This window comes from Leptonychotes weddellii, chromosome 6 (assembly GCF_054177405.1).
Source record: "Leptonychotes weddellii isolate Sample4059 chromosome 6, ASM5417740v2, whole genome shotgun sequence".
Lineage (NCBI taxonomy): Eukaryota > Metazoa > Chordata > Mammalia > Carnivora > Phocidae > Leptonychotes > Leptonychotes weddellii.
Genome location: NC_138374.1, coordinates 46962598 through 46985755, shown reverse-complemented (window position 1 = coordinate 46985755; position 23158 = coordinate 46962598). Strand labels below are relative to the sequence as shown.

Below are 23158 nucleotides of genomic sequence, written 5' to 3'. Positions count from 1 at the left end.
CTAAAAACCATTTATTAATTCAAAAAATTTTTAATTACCTTCTAGGTGCCAAGTACTTCTCCTGATAAAACAGTGAGCAAGATAGATAGTCTAGGAGGAAAGTGAGCCAGAGAAACACCAGCAGTAATTGTGGAAAATACCATTACAGGAGAAGTATAAAAATATGATTCATGTCTTTTCTTTATGGCCCACTGCCTGCACATACTACATACTTGATAAATGCTTTTTGAATAAATAAGGCCTATATGGCATTTTTAAAGGAATATAGACTTTAAAAATATGTCTATAGGGTACTTTGTACAGAACTAGGGCAAGTAGAACAGGTAGAAAAGCCATAAAAAGTTTGATTTGGGGATGGATTCAAGGACTAGAGTATATTAGAATGGGTGCAAACCCATTTTCACTGATTAGCAATTTGTTTCATTTTCTTTAGAGATGGTCTTACTTGCCTTGTTCATGACCTTTAACCTTTGTTTGAAATTAGTGCATCAGTTTGTGCTAATTGGAATTGCCAGTGACCAAGTGAATATGACATATCTATAAAAGAACAGAGAAAATTAGGTCCTTATTATGTTACTGCATCACTAATCCAGGCTTCCAGCTAAATGCCAGAATATAAATTAGATCCCTTATCAAATGTGGCACATAAAATTTTAGGATCCTTTTTAGTGTAGTACATGTGCTTTCAATAAATGCCTGCTTTGGCAAGAAATTATATCAGTATTCTTTGTGTCAAATACGCTTGCATTATATTTTATGCTCTATAACTCTAAAACTGTCCTTGCAAACCAGGTCAAGGGCAAAATTAAATTTGGTTTCTGGATTTAGTTTTACATTGAACAAATACCATTTTTTCTTTGTTTGGTTATATTGTGATATGGTTATTTGCTTTATTTGGTTTTTCACTGAGAACAAAATTCAGAATCCATAACACTGTCTGTCCACTAACTATTCTGCTGCCACACTGGCCTATTTTCAGTTTTAAAAACCATTGAACTCTTTCTCCTGTCCTCTCAGGCTCTTTGCAAATGCTCTTCCCTCTGCCTTGACCTATTTTTACCCCATTATTCAGTATTACTCACCCAGTTAACTCTTACTCATTCTTTAAGCCTCAACTATCAATCTCTTAGAGATTCCTTCTTCATCCACACCACAACCAGCCTTAAAATACAGTTTTAAACATCCCCTTTAATATTACTATATTACTAGTTCTTAACAGTCCTTGGCACGTAGTGGGTGCTTACTAAGTGAAAGGATGGATTAATATATTGAGTACTTACTATCTTCTAGTCACTATAAAATTCCCTCAAGGAACTTTCTCAAGTCTGAATTTCAAAGGCCCATGTTACTTTGTAAATAATATACCTACTTTTACTTTAGGGGACAAAATTAGCAGTTCTGAGTGAAATCAGTATAAAAGATATAAGGATATACATTTATATAAATGCATGTATACATATGTTTGTGTATGGCACGTTGCAAAGTAAAGTGAATATTTTACTGTGGTTGCTGTCAAGAAACCTTGAAAGCTACTACTTTAGTGAATACTGTTGTACAATAATTGCCTTACAAGTATGTCTAGAAAAACAACCTGTTTCACATATAAACTTCCCCAGGCATCTCTCTGCTGTCTGTATCTTTGGCTTCTAATAGTTCTTTGCTTAGAGTCAAAAGTCAGAATCTCTGATATCTCCCAGAAAAGACCATTTAAATTAAATGAGTCCATCAAGATTTGGAGGAAAGCCACTTGAAAAAAAGAAAATATATTACATTCTACCTTTAATTTTCAAAACTTGAAAACTAATGGTATTTCATCTATTCTTTTTGATGGTCCATGTGCCCCAGTCCTGTGATTTCCTTAGCATCTGTAATAGTTTTTGCTTTTATGCTTTTAGTGTTTTTTTCCCCAAGATGCTCTTTCAAGGTCCAACACAGAAATCCTTTTTTCTCTAACAGACTTTTCCTGACTAACCCTATTCCATTTTTTTTGAACTCTGAATTTTTTCACCATGTGAGTATATATTTAACTTTTGTACACTATACTATCATGTATTTGATAAAAGATATGTTATTTTTTTATTGTAGCCTTTGTGTGTGTGTGTGTGTGTGTGTGTGTTTGCTGTGTTCTTGCTCCTTAATCTCACATGATCCACACACACAGTCCAAATCACTTTAATCTTATTTTCCTTGAATTAAATGAAGTACAATTTTAAATCCCTTTCCTGGAAAATTAAATATAATTCATTACCGGGGTACTTTCCTTCACCTCCTCAAGGTTCTCACAAAGTAAAACATCTCCCCCTCCCCCGCCAAGTCTTCTGTCCCCATTGTCTCTACTGAGAGAGACGTACTGTTAGCCCTTCAAGTCCAGTGGCTCTGCTGCTTCTTGGAGTGTGAAAATCTTGGCCAAGGCCGGTTGCTGTAGTAGCTTAGATACAACTTCCTGTGTTCGGTATTTTCTGTTGGCCCTTCAAGACTGACATTTTATGAGGTGCCTGGGTGACTCGGTTAAGTGACCAACTCTTGGTTTCAACTCAGGTCATGATCTCAGGGTCGTAGGATCGAGCCCCGTGTTGGACTCCGTGCTTAGCACAGAATCTGCTTGAGATTCTCTCTCGCCCTCTCTCTCTGCCCCTCCCCTCATGCACGCTCTCTCTCTCTCTCAAATAAATAAAATCTTAAAAAAAAAAAAGATTGACATTTTACTCTTTTCCTTCCCTATTCTGTCCTTGAGGACCCTAAGAAAATTGCTTAGCACGGACAGAAAAGGTATACAGGCCGTGTGGGGCCCTAAATTTTTTTGAATATGGTTTTAAAGCCCTGGAAGTCTGAAGGTCAGGTGAAAGTAAAAGGATTGAGAAAAGGGGAGTTACAGCCTGGAAAGTCAAATTACAGGTCTTAGAATTCAGCCTAGCTCCAGCAGTGCTCCAGAAACATTACTGTATCCTTAATAAGTGCCTCTTGAGTTGATGAAACAGTATTTGCAAAACTATTCCCTACAACTGAATTAAGAGAGTTAAAGATTTTAACAATTCAAGATTACTGCCTATGACACTGGTGATCTTTTAAACAAGTGGTCATATCAAAAATAAGACATAAAGCTTGATTTACGAAGAGGAACAGTGTTATAAGACCCTACTTGCAATTCTAGTTTTCAGATTAATGAATATGATAAAATTAAGATGGAATAAAAATTTTAGAAGACAGTTAAATAAAATCCAAATTGGATGTGGAATAAAGGCCAAATTGTTATTTTCAGTCATGTGGTGCATATTTCCATATGTTCTGAAAATCCTCAAGAACTTGGCACAAAGTTCTGCTGAAATAATTTCTGCTTCTTAAATGACAGGTGCCTCATCTTTTATTGTAGTATTAATTCAGAATCCCATCAAGTAAGAAAATGCATAACACAAAAGATAAATTTATAAGCATTTGCCTAACTCTAGCCATAGAATCATTACTTTCTATTTCCTTCCTCTCCTTCACCTTCTGGCCTCCTTATGTCTTTATTTTCTCCTTCTTTTCGTTTTAACCACAATCACTTCTCTATCAGATGGTTCTTGTTTCTACTTCTGAATACATTTAAATGCCATTTATAAAATCATAAATTCTTATTGAATTTATGTTTAAAAACCTAATGGGAATCAGCAGTAGTTTTAAACTACAACGTAATTATTAAATGTAGTTTTTAATACCAGTGATGATTCACATTTTCCAACCTCCATATTTTACAATTTGTTTTTCTTGGCAAGGGTTTAAGTATCCATGAATAAGGCGAAAGGTTTCTTGAATTTTGGCGTTTAAAGAAGGAATGAATCTTTTCCTGTCTTCTAAAAAGTTACTTTACCTTTTGCAAAAAAATATAAGCAGTAGAAAATGACAGATACTTAAATCTACTCACTGATTTAGGCCAAAGTCACTGGACTTCTTGCTTATGAAACTGTCCCTGATAGGAGGTTGTCTGGTTGTTAGGGACCTTCCATAAAATCATTTTTATGGTCACTGAATTTTAGAATCAGAAGGACTTGAGAAAGTATTATAAGCCTCTCATTTTTGAGATGAGGAATCCGTGAAAAACAATTTGTGTCTTGTCCAAAGTCACATGAGAGGTAAAGTAAGAGGCAAAGCAAGAATTGGAAATCATGATTCTTTATTCCAACTCTAGGACTGTTTTTATACCATTATTTTATGAACATGGAAAGCAAGCTGAAATTCATTATATTGTGTGTTTACCTAAAATTCATTGTATTTTGTGTATTTTAGAACTTGTCGTTTCTTTCTTCTTTTAATTTTTTAAAAAGATTTTATCTATTTCGAGAGAGAGAGAGAGTGTGTGTGAGCAGGGGGAGGAGCAGAGGGGGACAGAGAAAGAATCTCAAGCCTACTCCACACTGAGCGTGGAGCCTAACGTGGGGCTCCATCTCACAACCCTGAGATCATGACCTGAGCAAAAACCAAGAGTCAGAAGCTTAACCGACTGAGCCACCCAGGCGCCCCAGAACTTGTCATTTCTATACTTTATTCTTTGAATTAAAATATTTTGTATTAGTCATCTGTTTTCTGATTTGCCATGTAAGAATCTTAATTTATCTTCCCTTTTATATCCAGTCTACATAATGCTACTAGATAACCTAATCTTTCTAAGATCTAGTCCTAATTATGCCACTTACCTACTCAAAAACTTTAGTATCTCTCACCTTCTCTATCTACATACTACATTGTTAAATAAATTAATAAATCCATTGTCCTAGCTTATTAAAGACTAACTCTACCTTTCAAATTGTAGTGCTTTCTGCTCCTCTACTCATCCCTTATGATCCAGCCAAATTGGACCACTTGCTGTTCTCAGAATACACCTTTCATTTTCCATACCTCTATGTCCTTCCTTATTATATATTCACCTAAATTTTTACCTATCTTTTTAGGTTTATATCAAATTCTGGGGCACCTGGCTGCCTCAGTCAGTAGAGCATGCAACTCTTGATGGTGGGGCTATGAGTTCAAGCCCCATGTTGGGGGTAGGGTTTACTTTAAAAAAAAATTTGCCTTCCACCATAAAGCCTTCTTTTATTCTCTTTCCTTTTAATTTCAATTGTAATCTACTATACTCTGACTTCAGTTTTTGCATTCATCTTAATTATTCTTATTTTTGGTTAATCAGATGAGTCTAGCAGAGTGCCATATAACCCTGGAAATAAGTGGTACCTAATATGTTAATTGGTTTCTAAAGTTCTTGAAACAGATGGAAGATAGTTATTGCTACCCCCTTTTATTCCTACAACAGATAACCAAACTCCACCCAGATCATCACAACCAAGAGAAGTTCTACAAATATATATTAGTATTTATTTGCTAGAGAAAAAAGAAAGGCTTCATTTTAAAATTGTGAAGTGTACCATAGTGACTTATTGCTGGTTATAAGCTCATTTAGACTTCTGTTTTTATCCCACATGCTGTAAATTTTCTAATTATCTTGCAGCTCAGCAAAGTAAAATAGTAGCTTGTCATAAAAGTGCTTAGTTCGTAGCTTACCAAGTCCTCAAACTGAATTGTGTTTACTATTTACCCCTGTTATTTAATCTGTATGTAGGGTGTTTTGTGGTTTTTGTTTAGTTAACTTATTGGTTTGTTTTTTGCTATTCTTGCTGCTTCTATTGTAAATTTTTTGACATTTACCCTTATATTGTACTCTATGATACCCAGTGTCTGCCAGTGATGTCTGAACTCTGTATGTCTTTGAAAATATAATTATAATTTAAAAATTCAGAAGATAGTGTTCTCTTAGGAAAAACGATCACCCTGATTATTTGTATATCACGTGGAAATGAGGCAAATGCCAACATCCTTTATGGTAACCTTCCAGAGCAGGACTGCAGATATGACCAAGATATGGATTGCATAAATACTATCACAGAACCAGCAAACCAGCAATTTATGAAATATTGCACCAAATCGTAGATCTCATTCTTGAAAATCTCAATACTCATACGTACAAAGATCTTTTGCCTTTTTAAAAAACATTCTTTTGATCAGTTTAACTCATTCCAGTGCACATTTATTTAATCACACTATGTGCAAGGTGAAGTTCTAGGATAAGATATAAAACCCAGTTCTAAAGAAGCTCGTAAACTAGGGGAGAAAATAGACCGTGTAAATAAATTATAATGCAGTGCAAGAACTAGCATAATAGAGGCATATAAACAGCACTAAGTTAGTGAACTCTGATCCCAAAAATAAAGTATGAACATAAGAAATCAAGTCAATATAAATGTATTGCAGAGGTATTTCTTCTTTGCTTAATGTAGGCAAGTGCTTTGTCTTTATCATTTGGTAAATCAACAAGGATTTATTATCTATTCTGTGCAGAGCAATATGTTAGATGCTTTGAGGATACAAAGTGAGAGTTTCTGCACGAAGAATTTATAATGTAGTAGGAGAGATAAACTGTCTATACAAATAACTATGTTTCCAGTCTGCACATAATTGCCATAAGAGAAACCTTTACAAATTGAGCAAAACTCTTCTGCAATGCAGAAAGCCACATCTGGAGATAGGGAAAGGAGAGACCATGAACAATTCAAGAAGGCTTCCATTAAGCAGAAGATGGTTGAACTAACCCTGGAGGGATTGGTAGGATTTTGACAAGGGTGGTTGAAGGGTATTCTAATTCATTTAGTGCCTACATGTGCAAGGTAGCATGAAGGCAAAAAAGCCTGAGGCATGTTCAGAGAATAGCAAGTATTCTAGTTTGAGTGGCATCTGGTACATGTATAAGGGAATAGTAAAAGATCAGGCTAGAAAGGAAAAGTAGGGGCACTTTATGGAGGACATTGAAAGTCAGACTGTGGAACTAGGACTTTTATCAGGAAGCAATAGCTTTTTGGGCAAAGGCTAATCGAAGTTGATATTTAGGAAGGTGAAGCTAATGGTCATATGCAAGGATGCATTCAAGCTGAGGGTGACTGGTACCAAAGACTGGTTAAGTGACTATATAATCTAGGCAAGCGGTAGTACAGGCCTGACCTAAGGTTGTGTTGGTAGGAATGAAAACAAGGTTACAGATGTTATCGGCCTTAATGCTTATAAAATGTACTTGGCAGAACCTTGAAGCTATCAGATGCAAAGAGAAAGTGTCAGAGGAACTCTGGAAGTGAGACAGGATATATGATAATGATATCAAGTAAAAATAATAGAGGAAATTACCCCCCAAAAAATGTAAAGAGAAAACGGATCAGAAAATTGGTAACTGAATTCTAGATAGCAAGACTGTCTTTAGGGAATTAACAAATGAGAAAGAAGATAAGCAACAGAAAGATGAGAGAAGAAAGGGAAAGAAGAGCCTGAGTGGCTCAGTCAGTTAAGCCTCCAACTCTTGACTTCAGCTCAGGTCATGAGATCAAGCCCTGCATCAGGCTTCTCATTATGCGGGGAGTCTGCTGGAGAGTCTCTCTCTCTTCCCCTCTCCCCCTGGCCCTCCCCCCACTATCTATCACTCTCTGTCTCTTTAAAATAAATAAATCTTAAAAAAAGGAAAGAAGATATACAACAGAAAAGTAGGAAGGAGAATTTCTAGGACAGGGTAGGAAATTCAAACTGAAATATTAGTTAAGTCTCATTTCTCATCTCTTAAATTATCCATTGGAATTGGGAAATCCAAACAAAAGAGCTTGAATGTACAGGAGTAAGTTGGGAAAAATTGTCCAAAGACCCAAAGGAGGGAAAATATTTACTCAAGAAATGAAGAGTAATTGGCGATGCAAAGAAATTTGGAGATTGAAACTAAACCTCTGAAAGAATAGAAGGAAATGAGTACTCATTTTATTTTTAAAAATTATTCCTAAATTTTACACTATGCAGAAATCCTTCTTCCCTCAAGAAAAGCAATTAAGTCCTATGCAAAAAAGTCAAGAGGAAAGGCTGAGATTGGTGAGAACACAGTCTCTGAAATGGATGTAGGTGGAAGCCAACTTGTAATACAATGATATAATAAGTCAAAATTGCTGTTAACAAAATCCCATCTGTTAGCCCAATCACTTTATAACGTTTAGTGCAATAAAAATGCCAGTATTTTGTTACTAGCTCTGTGCTGTATTACCTTCAATTACCCATGTGTTGTTGATACCCAATGAAAACTCATCCTTTGTCATGGAGACTCCAGAACTCCACAGGCAGGCACTAAGATTGGATAATGTGTTCTCTCAGGTTCTGACAAGAGGTAAAAGATAGACATTTCTTTAATTCTAGTTTTTAGACTAAAATGATTGGCTCCCATTTCATTATCCAATCTTTTCAGAAATATTCAGTATCTTTTCAAACCTATTTGTTTTTCATACAGCAAGGGTAGGTGAAATCACACTTTCCGTCTGACATTTGAGACCCTGCTACATGCTCTCATGGGTGTTTCCTACCATTTTTCTGTGATCTTTTTTTAATAGCCTGACTTGTACATTTGGCTAATTTCTTTTTCATGCACATTGGGTTTTTTTCCTTGACTTCTTTTTCTTCTCTCTGAAGATACCTGTGTTGATCATTACTTGCATGGCTATCCTAGCTACTTCCCACTGGCCATTATGAAAATTTAAGTTTGCTTATATGTTGGACTTCTAAAGCAGCATTTTAATACACTCTGTACATAATTATTATTAGCTAGCAAAAAGGAAGAAAATAATACTGGGTATTGGTGATATTTGAAAGTGGTATTTTTTTTTTAAAGATTTTATTTATTTATTTGACAGAGAGACAGCGAGAGAGGGAACACAAGCAGGGGCAGTGAGAGAGGGAGAAGCAGGCTTCCCGCGAAGCAGGGAGCCCGATGCGGGGCTCGATCCCAGGACCCTGAGATCATGACCTGAGCCGAAGGCAGGTGCTTAACAACTGAGCCACCCAGGCGCCCCAAAAGTGGTATTTTATATACATATCCATAGGTTAAAATTCAGACCTGAGGAGAAATTACCTTTTTTTTGTTTGGTTTTTTTTCTACTAGAGATAGGAGACTAGATGCTTTTTTGTTTTTACTATATTTTGTTATGTTATTAAATCACAATGTAGTCCTATAAATTCCCTTTTTTACTTAGTCCAGTAACATTTTGGACTGTGAATATTAATATTCTCTCTTCTTCCTCAGAAGACCAAGAGACCTAAGGAATAAAGGAGCTTTGTTATAGGTCTGAACTTAAGAGTCAAAACAACTAGAAACTGGTGATCTCTGTGACATCCGTATTCCTTTGTCATACCTCACACCTTACCCTTGCCACTTTGCTCATAGAAAGGTTTATAAAAACAACTCTGCCCTGTGCAGTTGTCCATTTCTGTGTTTTATATATTGTTTTCATTGTATTTTTACCTTATTTTCCAGAAGTTAATTTTTGTACAACTTTCAGACTAGAATAAGTTGGGCCATTCGAGTGGCCCCAGGGGGCAGGCTTTATAGTGGCAGTAGTATGACACCTTGACAACCTGGGAAGGATCATGCTCAGAATATGGAAAATACAAAGGGTATTGGTACACCTTTGAACTGAGAGAAAGGAATCATTAGACACTTAACAAGAATGCTAATCTCTCCCCATCTGAGATCTTCCCTTTGTCTAATACTTAGCACTGATCCATAATGCCTTTCTTGTCCTGCATATGTATGTATCTAAACTCATAAGAATTGGTTATTTGTGACTTTGACTGTCTTTTTAACGTAAGTGATTTCGGTTTTAGTTTTGTTTTTGTTTTTGTTTTTTCTTTGCCAGTGAATGAAAGAAATAAGACCTGTCAAAAGACACACATTTTACTTTTCTCAAGGCTAATAAGCTGGAGTCTGCTCCCCATAGGGCCTTCAATTCTTCATTAGTAACTTAATTAAAAAGAAAAAAATCTGTTTTGAAACATAAGTACCCTGCTAGTAGCATAATTCAGGGGTAAGCAAACTTTTTCTGTAGAAGTCCAGTTAGTATGGTCTCTGTTGAACTAGTTAACTCTGCTGTGGTAACATGAAAGCAATAATAGACAATATGTAAATGAATGAGCATTGCTGTGTTCCAGTAAAACTTTATTTATAAAAACAGGCAGTGGGCTGAATTTGTCTTGCAGGCTGCCGACCCTGGGCATAATGTGTTGATCATACATTATAGTAAAACCCTCTCTATTGGTTGAGAGAGGATCAGGGAGAAAATTTTTTTATTTTTATTTTTATTTTTTTAAAGATTTTATGTATTTGACGAGAGAGACACAGCGAGAGAGGGAACACAAGCGGGGGCAGTGGGAGAGAGAGAAGCAGGCACCCTGCGGAGCAGGCACCCAATGTGGGGCTCGATCCCAGGACCCTGGGATCATGACCTGAGCTGAAGGCAGACATTTAAAGACTGAGCCACCCAGGCGCCCCGAGAAAATTTTTTTGAAAAGGACAGATGTTACTACCTATCTGGGGCTTTCTAGTTGGTAAGATAAAAAGCAAGAAAATGACAATTATATAAGACATGTAAGTAAAAAAGGGTTTAGAACTAGAGTTATTCTTCAGAGGGTTTCAAATATTAGATTACTGATAAAGTAGAGTGTTTATGATTTAGTGAAGCAGCTCTAAATATAGGAATTGTATCCTTTGTACAATAAGATGCAAAAAGCAATGTATGAGATGCTTAAAATAAATGATCAGTCTCTTTTGTCTTTGGCTTGGTCATAAGCTTTTTTAACCATTAAATAGAGAACTACAGATTTGTTGAATGTGCCAGGATATTTTAGGATCTGTACTTTAAGATGGACCCACACTGAACTTCTGCTGGAATAATTGAGTAAGAGAGACCTGATTTATCTTCCCTCCTTAAACAGTGTAACACCAGACAAAATAAATAAAACAGTCTCCAGACAGTAGGCAGCACAGGACAGTGATCCCTCAGAGAAGGTAAACAAATGAGAGAATCCTACAATTGCCATAGCATTGTGTTTAAACAGAGTTTCTAGTCTACAGTGCAGGAAGGGGGGTCCCAAACCCAGAGGTCCAAATGAACTAAAACCAGAGGTCCAACTGAGTTAAGAACTGAAGGAGGCCAAGATGGCTAGAATTTACAGGAAAGAGTACCAGAGAAGAAAGCTGCACAGAGACAGAGCTCACACACTAAATATCTGCAGGGGGTTCCCTGGAGTCTTCAGCTGGATACTGGTCAGCACATGTGTATAAGGAGAGTATTCAAGGTAAAGGATGAAACCATTGGAAAGAAGCAGACAGAACATTCCCCCAAGTTCACACAGGCTGATAGCAGTTTATGTCCCCAGTAGCCAGAGTGGAGAAACCTCTCTCTAATAAATGGGATATTTTATTTAGTATTCAAAAAGATATTACATCAGTAGGGTACCAAATTAGCTCTAGATTAAAGGCTGCTCTCATTTCACCTCTCAAAGCTTAAAAATAAACCTAAAAAGGACCAAACTGTTTCCAAGTAACCTAACTGAATTTCAGAATAAACCTCAAAAATGTGTAAAGTAATACCAAAAATCCAGCATCCAAAAACATAAAGTGTCCTAATGTCCAGCATCCAGTCAAAATTATTGAGCATGCAAAGATGCAGGAAAATACAATCCAAAATGAGGACAAATATCAATCAATACAAATGGATTTAGAAATGGCACAGATGTTAGAATTATTTGACAAGGATTAACATTTCTAAATATATTCTGTATTTCAAGAAGGTAAAGGAAAGCATAAGCCTGTTAAAGAAGAAACATAAAAAAGATTGAACATCTAGAGAGGAAAAATGCGCTGGATGAAAACAGACACTGCAGAAGAAAAAATAGTAATTAATTTAAGTAAGTAATTTAAGACACAGCAGCAGAAGCTATTCAAAATTAAACACTGAGAGAAAAAAAATAGTCTTTGAAAAACAATAAACCGTGCATGAATGAGCTGTGGGACAATATCAGGTGATCTAATATACATATTTGTAGTCTTAGGAAAGAGGAGAGTGAATGAAAAAATATTTGAAGTCCTAAATGTTCCAGATTTGATGAAAACTATAAATCCACAAATCCAAGAAGTTCAACAAATCACAAGCAGAAAAAACAAGAAAACCATACCAAGAAACATCATAATGAAATTGCATGAAATCAGTGATAAGCTCTTAAAAGCAGCCAGGTTGATTTTTTTTTTTGAAGACAGATATTCAGAGAAACAAAGATTAGAATGACAGCAATCTTAGCATCTGAAACAATGCAAGCATAGAGCACTGAGAGAAAAAAAATTGACAACCTAGAATTCTATACCCAGCAAAAATATCTTTCAAAAAAACCAAAAACAAAACAAAGACTTTTTTAGACATATAAAAGCTGAAAGAGTTCATCAGTAGAAGACCACCACAAACCATTTAGGAAGGCTCAGATCCAAGTGCTACATATAACAATTACTGCTATATGGTCTTGGACATACTTTAATTTCTGTGAACCTTCAGATATTCATCTGTGATATGAGAAACCTATTTAATGGGATTTTTATGAGGATCAAATGAGATAAGAAAAATAATAGACATTTGTTGAGTGCTTCCTTTGTGCCAAGCATGTGTTGTCTCATTAAAAATGAAAATATAATATCCAATAAGAGGCCCAATAAGAGGTCTGAGATTTTTTTTATGCTATCATCTCTCTTCTTTTTTCAGTATCTGAAAAACTTGGGTTAGTCTGGAAGTTACCAGAATAGCTAATCAATCAAATTTTGTTGAAGTATTTTTCCTAACTTTGTTTTCCTTTAGTTACCACCATTAAATATGCTTAAAGGTGGGAATGAACAGCTCTTCTTGCTATAATAGACTCATCAGCTAATAAATCACTTTGTGAAAGGGTTAGGTATGTCCTAAGCTAAACCTAATTTTTTTGGCTTGTGTTTTGGCTGCCTAATGTTTTGTTTTGTTTTTTTTCCAGTCATGTTTATTGAGGTATAATTTATATACTGTGTAACTTTTATTATAAATCTATTGGATAGGGGCCATGAATGTCTTTATAGCTTATACTTTGCCCCACTGAGTTTTTGGCACTCAATAAATGTTAAATAATATTTCTATTCAGCATTCTGCAGACAGAAAGCATATGGTAATAAATGTCACAGCACAGGTTGAAAATCCCCAAAAAGTTGTGTGTTATATTCTTTGGAAAAGCCAGTACAGAAATGTTTGTGAATAAAATTTATTTTAAAAAGCAGTTCCCAGGCACATAATTTACTTACAGATTTTTCTTTACCCTTCTTTTACTTTATTTTTATTTTTTTATTTTTTAAAAGATTTTATTTATTTATTTGAGAGAGAGCAAGAGTGAGAGAGAGAGCATGAGTGGGTGAAGGGCAGAGGGAGAAGCAGGCTCCCCGCTGAGCAGGGAGCCCGATGCAGGGCTCAATCCTGGGACCCTGGGATCATGACCCAAGCCAAAGGCAGATGCTCAACTGACTGAGCCACCCAGGCACCCCCACTTTATTTTTAAGTTAAAACTTTTCCTCATCAAAACTAGTATATTAAAAATAGTATAACATTAATACAGTGTCATAAAAAGTATATAAATGACTTTTTAGATAGCATAAAGAAAAGGTAATTCTTAGTCTGAAGGACAACATGAGGAAATATTTAAAAGCTTAAGCAATGTAAGTCTTTATCATATATTGTATGAAAAGAAATAAACAGCAGGTAGTTCTTTATCATTAAATATCAGCATGACTTAGAAGTGTATCACTGCTACAGCTGTTGCAGACCTTATAATGGTATTAGACTTTGATTCAATAATATTTTTCTCACCCGAGGATTTGGCACTACTTAAATATCTTACTCTATTCTCAGTAAGGTAATTATTGCTTCAGAATAATGAAAGACATTGTAAATTGAAACTAAACTTGAGCCCAAAAAACAAATTTTATGTAAAAGATAATATATCCCAGTTATCTGTATAGAAGAAATTGTTAACCATAATCAGTTATACAAAACCACTTAGGTAGTATGTATCTAAATTATCTTTACATAATTTGTTCACCCTGTGATTGATCTGCTGACCACACTTACTTTCATTTGATTTTTGTGAGGATTTTTGTGAGGATTAACATAATCTGAACTATCTTAATTGGGCCGTGTTACTTAACCTCTCTAAGACTTAGGATTCTCATACATAAAATGTGGATGGTGATTCCAAACATAGCTTAGCTTGGTGCCTCTAACTTGGAATCTCTCAAAAGACTGTAATCAAGATGTCAGCCATGGCTGTAATCATATCACTACTGGGGGAGAATCCACTTCCATAATCACTCATATGTCTGTTGCCAAGCCTCAGATCCTCACCAGTGGTTAGCCATGGGCCATAGGTGTACTCATAACATGACAGCTTTCCTCTAGAGCAGAAGCTCAGAGAGCATGTGAGTAAAAGAATAAAAAGGCATCCCATCACTTTTGTCATATATTTTTAGAAGCATGTCATTGAGTCCAACCCACACTCAAGAGGAGGAAATTATACAGAAGTTTGAGTGCGAGCAGTCAGGGGATCATTGGAAGCCAATCTGGAGGCTATACATATGATCCAGAGATAAGACAAATCACTGAATGTCCTCTGGATGCTCTGGAACTTGTTTAAACTATCCTGAGATCTTATCAAGAACCTGAATTCAACAGGCAAAATGATTTTACCTGTAAGGTTCACATTATAAATATTCCATTTATTCCTAGCAACAATCTAATGCAACAGATATTATTGGCATCAGTTTTATTGATATAAACTGATACACTGAGTGACTTGTTCAAGATTGCTGTAAAACTACACCCTTAGTGTAGGTTTTCTGATTCTAAGCCCTGTACTCTTTCCTTTTTTTTTTTTTTTAAGATTTCTTTCTTTTTTTTTTTTTTAAGTAATCTCTGTACCCAATGTGGGGCTTGAACCCACAACCCCAAGATCAAGAGTCACATGCTCCACCAACTAAGCCAGCCAGGCACCCAACCCCCTGTACTCTTTCCATTTGGCCTCCTGACCAGTACTATCTTACACTTAAGGCCATTCAAAGAGAGCATGATACATCTAAATGTATATACAAATATGTGAATTTTATATATAGAAAGAAAGACAGATAACATTCTTAGACACAGAAGACTATGTTATAGGCTCTCACCTACACCACACCATTTAGGATTTACAGTATTGTTTCAAATATTATTGAATCAAAGTCTAATACCATTGTAAGGTCTGCAACAGCTATAGTGGTGATATACCTCTAGGTTAATAGTATCTGTTAGCCTAAAACTATACATAGGAGATAAATACTTGTTGAATGAAGAGGTAACAAAGTAAAAACAACATTACTGGTTTGGTGGCTCCATTCACCCTTGGCTTTCCCCAAAGCTCTGGACTCCTCTGTTACTTGAGTGAGGACCATGGCGAGCCCCCCATTGAATTTTCTTCTTCCTCCATGCTTTGGAGCAACAAAGTAGTTTGTTTTGGATGGATGGGCTGCTTTCTGTGGATAGTCAGAAGTTATCTTTCTTTGATCGAGTTGGATCTTCTCCTTTTTTGTTTCATTCCATGAAATTTCAGCCTGGTAATATCAGGACCCCTCATGTCTGAGATCAAAAATAGAGTGGTAACAGTAGCAAGCAGATAATGGTTCTAAATGGATTCAGTGCCTTAAAGTGAAGAGCAGGAAGTGCAGGGGCAAGGGTTATGAGCTATGAGTGCTGGTAGTTAGTGGTTAGTAGTCATACCCTTCAGATCACCCTGGAGAAAAGAGGTAAATTTTGTTTTTAAAGGCATTTGCTAACTTCACAAAATAACTTTGTGGTATGTGGTATGTAAAGAAAGATAGAAAACTATCTTTTTTACAGAAGCAAAATAATAGTTCCTACAACTAAGAAGTAAATTTCACAAAGTCAGCGGGTACAAGGTCAATATACAGAAATCATTTGTATTTCCATATAACTAGTAACAAATAATTGGAATTGAAATAAGAATATGGACAACTTATGATTTTAGTTTAATATTGATTACAGATCATTCTGCTTTATAAATTAAAACTGAGGTGTTATCAGACAAACTGCAGAGAAAACAGTTTTCTCCTCAATTGAATATAAAGGAAATAGCTCTTTGATACCCACAAACATGCACCTGAGTTTCTCCTTCCTTTCTGTATAATCTGAGGATTGTGCTTTCTAATAGTGGCTTGCTAATCCCTTTAAATAGCTCGTAATGCAAGTATTCCATAGTTTTCATTAACCATGAATTTCAGCTCCTTTAAAAAAAAAAAAACAAAACTCAAAACCCATACTTGGTGGTTGTTTCACTAGCACCCTTTTAGCCTGGTCGATGAAGCAGCAAGCCTACTGCAAATCCTAAATAATGTGGTGTAGATGAGAGTCTGAGACTTTAATTATATGTCATTTTATTCACAACACTCAATTCCAGGAAGGAAAAAATGACTTTGCTGTTGTAAAAGACATATTATGTGAGTATCATTCATTGTAAACCAAAAATGATACTGTATTAGAGCACAGACAACAATGGGGACTAATTCTGAAAATGTGACCTGTCTGGGAAACTGAATAATAGTGAAAGTTATCAAAATGGAAAGAAGTGTTAATGTGAAATCCAGCCTTCTCAGAAATACTCTTTCCTGGCCTGTTTGGTTTTGCTTTTGTTGCTTGTCATGCATGAATGAAAGTGCTACACTCTCAGGGGAGCAGGAATAACCTCTGTTAGTTGTTTATTTCCTTAATCCTTCCTCCTTTGTGATTTTTGATGTCAGATCCAAAATGGAAAGCCTGTAAATATAATGATTATCACATGGATAATCACTTGCATTAGGAACCGCCCTGCTTTATTCTAACCCTAGCTGTTCTCTACACGTCACATCCACTCTGCGGTTGGATTTTAACCTGACTGCTTCATTAGATTTGTGAACTCAGTACGTGGCGCCCTGGGGCAGCACAGATGGGGACATGCTTGTTTTCTTTTCTCACTTTTACTGCAAAGACACACTAAAAAGTCCTTTTCAATTTAGTACGATCAGTTCACTTGGAATTAACCCTGATATTTGGAACCTGCCTTACTCTTCTGCCCACATCCATACCCTTTTTTCCTTCCCTACTTTCAGACCTAATGCCTTTTCTTTCTGTCCCTCCCTCCAGCAGTGAATCTGAGGACTAAAACTCTGGTTAAAATGCTTACTAGGTCAAGCTGTTCCCCTATGTTGTTTTATTATTTGTTTTGCTGGGAGGGAAAAATAAATGTTGTTCCATCATTGTATCTACAAACACCTTCAGATCAGAGGTTAGCTGTGGGAAAGTCTGCAGTGATGTGAGCCAGCTGCCTTCTCTAATGGAGTGACTGGGGGCACCAGCTCAAGATCAAAAGAAGATAGGAGGAAGTCAGGAGATAAGATCTTTTTAAGCTATAGAACAAGTGCTTAGCTTTTCAGTGATAGGGCACAGCTCTGCGAACCTGTGTGAGGGGGCGCTAAGATAAAATATTGAGTCGACTTTTCTTCAGCATGTCCTTCCTCAATCAGAAATACGTTGGCGCTACAAATAGCTTACAGATGTGGAAGTGTCCTCGGGCCTGGTTTCCTTAAAGAATAATGATCTGACATTTATATATGTGTCTTCTTGCAATTAGTCAGTTCCACTATACCATAAGAGATCACAGTTAATTGCTTCTTACATCTGTGTGGGCAAAACTGGACATTAAAAAAGCATTTTAACCACTGGATGTTGACTTTTGAGTTTTTTATTTTTTTAGTGCAGTTTTAGTCATACAGGTTCTTCATATTAATTGTGTCTTCTAGTTCTCTGGACTTCTTTCATGCCTCTGATGAAGCTCTGTATAAATAAGCAGTTCTAGCAGAGCTTTTCAGTTATCTTTTTGATATAAGAATTAGCTTGGTTAATTCTTGGATTGGACAGCTTGGAAAAATACTATATTGATATCTTTTGAAACTTATCCTTTTCCTTGACATCCAGTCCAGCAAATATTATTGACTATATGGTGTATCAAGTTCTATTATAAGTAAATAGAGAGACCAGCCTTGCTTGTACCAATTGTTAAGATCATAATTCAATTTTTCATTAATCTACATCACCAAAACTAACTTGATCACCCTTGTGCTTCTGTAGTGAACAGCCTAAGGAATTGTACTTTCAGCTTATCTCTTTCTATTAACTTAAGCATTTAGCCGTAATCATCCATTTCGACCTTTTCAAGCCCTCACAATGGGTCTTTAACTCTATATATCATTAGTATATTGGACCATAAGTACATACATACTTCTTTTCCCAGTGTTTTCCTTAACACGTAGATAGTACCCAAATTTGTGCTGGAGACACTGACTTACTTTCTGCCTTACATGGTTTGGTGCAGCAGTCGTTTCAGTTGAGTTGGATCTGCTCACTACTCAGGCTCAAATCCCATCCTTCTATTAATATCTCTTGGCAAAGATAATTTTGGAGGAATGTAAGTTAAGATGTAGAGGCTCTTGACAGTTGTCTGCAGTATTTTTTTTTTCATTTTCAAGAGGGAAGTTGAGATGAAAAGTAATATTGCTTCTATTTTCTGTATCAGTCCTAAAATTAAAATATATGCAGAGAGTACAGAAAGGGAAAGGACTTGGTTACACAGATGTGTTTTTGTCATTTGATAGCCTGTTTTAGGAGCATTAGTGGATATAGCAATGTTCATCAGATTGTGCCCTTAAGATATTCAGGAACCTAGAAAAACTGTGAATTTAAAAATTTTAACTAGAGGTACCTGGGTGGCTCAGTTGGTGAAGCGTCCGACTCTTGATTCCAACTCAGGTTATGATCTCAGGGTCGTGATATCCAGCCCCGTGTCAGGCTCCATGCTCAGCATGGAGTCTGCTTGAGAATCTCTCCCTCTGCCCCTTCCCCCTCTCGTACTCTCTCTCTCTCTAATAAATAGATAAAATCTTTAAAAAATAAAATAAAAATTTTAACTCTTTTTTTAATGTTCAACTTTTGTTACCCTGTCATCTATATAAAAGAGAAATTGGGGAGGAGGAAGACTGTGTGCTATAAAAGTTTTCAAACAGATAAAATAGAAATACTGAATACATCTAGATTTTTTTTTTCAGGAAAACATCCCCCACATCTGACCATATAATTCTGAATAACCTCAGTGAGAAAGAAAAAATGGAAAATAGAAAATATCCAAAAAAGTGGCATGTTTGAGCAGTTATCTCCATGAAAATCTTAGATTGGAAAAAAAGGCAACAAAATACAAATTTGAAAAGAGCATCAAATAACAAAGACAATGCTAACAAATTATATGACAATATATTGAAAATTTGAGTGATAAACTACATCTAAATTTAGTAGTTGATAACATTTTGCCATTTTTACTTCACTTTAATTTTTTTAAGTATTCTAAAGTAAATTATATATATCATGCCATTTTATCCCTAAATACTTGAGAAGAAACCTCTAAAATTAAGGACATTTACTTTATCAAATAATAATTCCTAATGTTATCTCAATCCTGTTTCATAATCAGATTTCTCTAATTGTCCAAAAAATGCCTTTCTTGAATGGTTTGTTAAAAACAAGATTCAGTAAAGGTCTATACATTGCTCTTGGTTATTTTTCCCCTCCCCAATGTTATCATGACACTGATTTATTGAAGAGACCAAGCTATTTGTCCTGTAGAATGTCCTACTTTATGGATTTGTCCATTTACTTTCTCATTGTATCATTTAACTTGTTCTCCTATCCTCTATATCTCCTGTAGACTGCGGTTATTGAATCAAAGTTTTGATTAATTAGTGTTAAAAACGTGGTCAAAAAACTTTATAGGTGGTGCTGTGTCCTTTATACTGCATCTTAATGGAAGGCACAGAATATTCGGTGATTCCACTATTAATGATGAAAACTGATAAGATCGATCACTGGGTTAAGGTGATGACAGCTTGATCCTTCCATTATAAAGTTACACTTTGCCCCCCGTGACCGGCATATAATCTGTGATATTTTGATTCCATGAAATACTCAGCTTCCTGTCATCCTTTTATCTAATAAATTTAGCATCCATTGATGATCCTTGCCTGAATAAATTTCATTAGGGATTGCAAAATGGTGATTTTCTGTATCTATACATTTATTAGCAGTGATTCTTCTCTGCAGAAGAGCTTTTCTGAAAGGTATTGTTTCAATTAAAAACACAACCACCAGTATGTTCCTTAGGTTTCAAATGATTGTCTTTCTTTGCTGGGGTCAAAACACCTGAACTCACTGTGACAGCTACAGTAAAAACATGCACTATATCTTCTTTATTCTAACTTGTGAGGTGTGTTGACATTATGCTGCCTTTTTATTTTTTTTCATGCCAAGGGAAAAAAAGAAACCTTTTTTGGTGTAAGAATAAAAATTGAACTATGTGGGTATATTGAGATAATTGTGTAAAAAGAAGACTGTTTGAATGAGTTTCAAAATGGATTATTTCTTCATTACCTATCACTTTATAATTAACTGTTCTTTTTTTTTTATTTCAGGAAGCTGCCACTTTTGCTAGAGAGCAAGGCTTTGAGGTGAGTTAACCCACAATTGCACACTAAACAGATCCTAAAGGTTTTTTCTAGCTGATAATGAAGTTCTTTTGGACAGTGATTGATGTGCTATTATACTCTCAGAGCCTCGCAGCAGTTGCCATGGAAACTTGGCAGTCGTCATGGTTTCTTTGTTCTGCCAGCACAGTGTTATGACGCACTCTGCTAGGTCTGCACCCAACATCGCCTACAGATGTTATTTATTGAATTTTGAAAAGCCTCTTGGGAAGCCAAGAGGTTGGGCACGGTTTCAAGCTGCCTCTGCAGATATGGGGCCTGTCAGTTTGTTCAGTTAAAAAGCTACCTCATTAGCTGTATTACATTTCATAAGGATTCACTGGTAAAGCAGTGGTGGAGCAAGACTAAATAGTGAAATATAATGTCATTTAAATAATTTCACCCCTACCACATGTAGATTATCATTATGCAAATTAATTTCCAAAAGGTTGTACTTAACAGTTGTTATGAACTGATTAATTTAAATCCTGCTCATATAAACTTCCTGTTTTAATCCTTTTTTTCCATCTCTCTCTTTTTTTTTTTTTTTTGGATACCATAAAACATATATTAATTTTCTGAAACCAGGTATCAATAATTGGCTTTAATTTCCAGGTCCTAATTCTGTTTTCCCAGTGGAAGTATTAGTTGTCAAGATTCAAAACTCCATGTGGTGGTTGTTGGCAAAATTAGGATAACAGACAAGACCATGTTTTTATCTATATAATATCTATCTTCTAGTTGATTGTTAGAAAACACTGACTTTAATCTGAACCCAGGTTAACTGGCAGAGAATGCATAAACTGAGTTTATAAGTTTTATAAGCATCATATTTATTGAGCCAGAACTATGTAGAATGCTGTGTTCTCTACAGCAACTTGGAATGTTGCATGGTAGTAATTTTTAAAAATTAAACTGACTAGAGCTGGAATATAGAAACTCTTTCTTTACATGCTCAGCATTGTCTACCATCTAGAGAAGCTGTGAGCATTGATTAGATGTATCACTAAGCTTACTTTGAACTCTTTAGAGAAAAGTGTTGTATGAATTTGTGATGGAACTATTATTTAAATGTACTAAAGGCAGATTCATTATCGAACAACAAAGTAATACATGTGCATGTTACTCATGTCATAGGACTTGACAACCAGACATAAAGCTTCCTCTTCTTGGAGGAAGACAGTAGCTTCTGGTATACATATTCTTTGTAAAAACCATATCAGGGCAGAAAAGCTTGCCTCAAAATACTTGATTATTAGAACTATGATAGCTGCTTGGGAGTTTTCTTTTTTTGTTTTAATATATTCTTATAAATATAGGGTTGAGTCACATGTAGAAGGAGTAAAAATTTCCAAATATTTGTTGAATCTAATTTAAGTTTCACTTTGTAATTTCCCAAACTGGTGATTGGTATTCACAAGTAAATATAGTCAGGGTAATATTCAATTTAAACATCAAATATTTTGATCATGAAAATATAAGTACATGTTTTCAGTCATGTCTTAAGGTTTCACTAATGTTAAGTTCTAATATTAACAATCGATAACTCTGTTTTGTTACATCAATATTCTCCATAGATAAGAGCTTGTCCAGTGTAAATTTATAGCTTGTTTTCAGTGCTAACATTAAAAAATGTATTTTAGTTCTAGAAAATAACTGGTTTTGTATATGCTTAGAAATATAACATGTTACATAACAAATGATCATGACTCTGTAGTACCTGCAGATAATAATTTTAAATAATTTATTAAACCCAAATTCATACTTTTATTGCCCACTTGAGCTACATGCTTTGAATATGCTTGGTTTAAATTCAGTCTTAGTGACAAAATACTTTTTCTATTTTCTACTAATTGGCACCGTATTAACCTTTCTATTAGTTCTTATTTACCAATTCTAGAATTTTTTTTAACCATAAATCTGCCATAATTGATTACAGCATATAAACAAAGTGATAATGTTTATAATAGTGTATCTTATTACCTTCTAAAGTAGCAAAACTAATCTGTTGGTGATGTTGACAATGATAGTTAGATTAGGTAAAGCACACTGTGTCTTGATGTCACCCTTCATGGGTTCCCTAAAATACTACAAGCATTGCAAAATATATAAGAGCCATGAGTAGAATATTTTTGTTATTAAATATAACCCATATATGGAATGCTATCTAGGGGAATTCAGTGATTTTTAAAATGTCATTAAAGTTTCCTTAGTCCATTTTAAAGAATCAAACAAGAATAAATCACTTTATCTTAATGGTTTAATACCTATAGAAATGTGTCAGTGCTCTCTGGTCTACTGTGACAAACAAGACAAAATCTGCATTTTATCCCTCTCAGCCTTAATTTTAACTGTAAATTGGGGCATGCATGAGGAAAGAAATGAAAAGATTAAAAAGAAAGGTGAGCATTTTTTTTTCTTTCCACCAGCTCTGCTGTCCTACCCTCATTTTCTATTATAAATCCCAATCAGTTCCCAAAGCCACTGAATATTGCCACTAGTGATATGTCTGTTAACAGACCAGTCCAAATGCCTCTAAAAATAACCAGTGTTTATTCATCAGGAAATATCTTCAGTGGCATTGTCTATGATATTCTGGTTAGCTTCTCTGCAAATTTTAGATAA

The 23158-nt window shown here is 35.3% G+C and overlaps 1 protein-coding gene across 5 annotated transcripts in view; it reads left to right on the top strand.

Moving 5' to 3' along the window:
* The window catches only part of ADK (adenosine kinase), a 488918-nt gene that overhangs the window by 367815 nt on the left and 97945 nt on the right, over nt 1–23158 (top strand). For all 5 annotated transcript variants that reach the window (XM_081822966.1, XM_031028302.2, XM_006733456.3 and 2 more), the window contains one exon: nt 20483–20518. In XM_081822966.1, coding sequence (XP_081679092.1) covers nt 20483–20518 — 36 coding nt within the window. The remainder of the gene's footprint in view (nt 1–20482; nt 20519–23158) is intronic.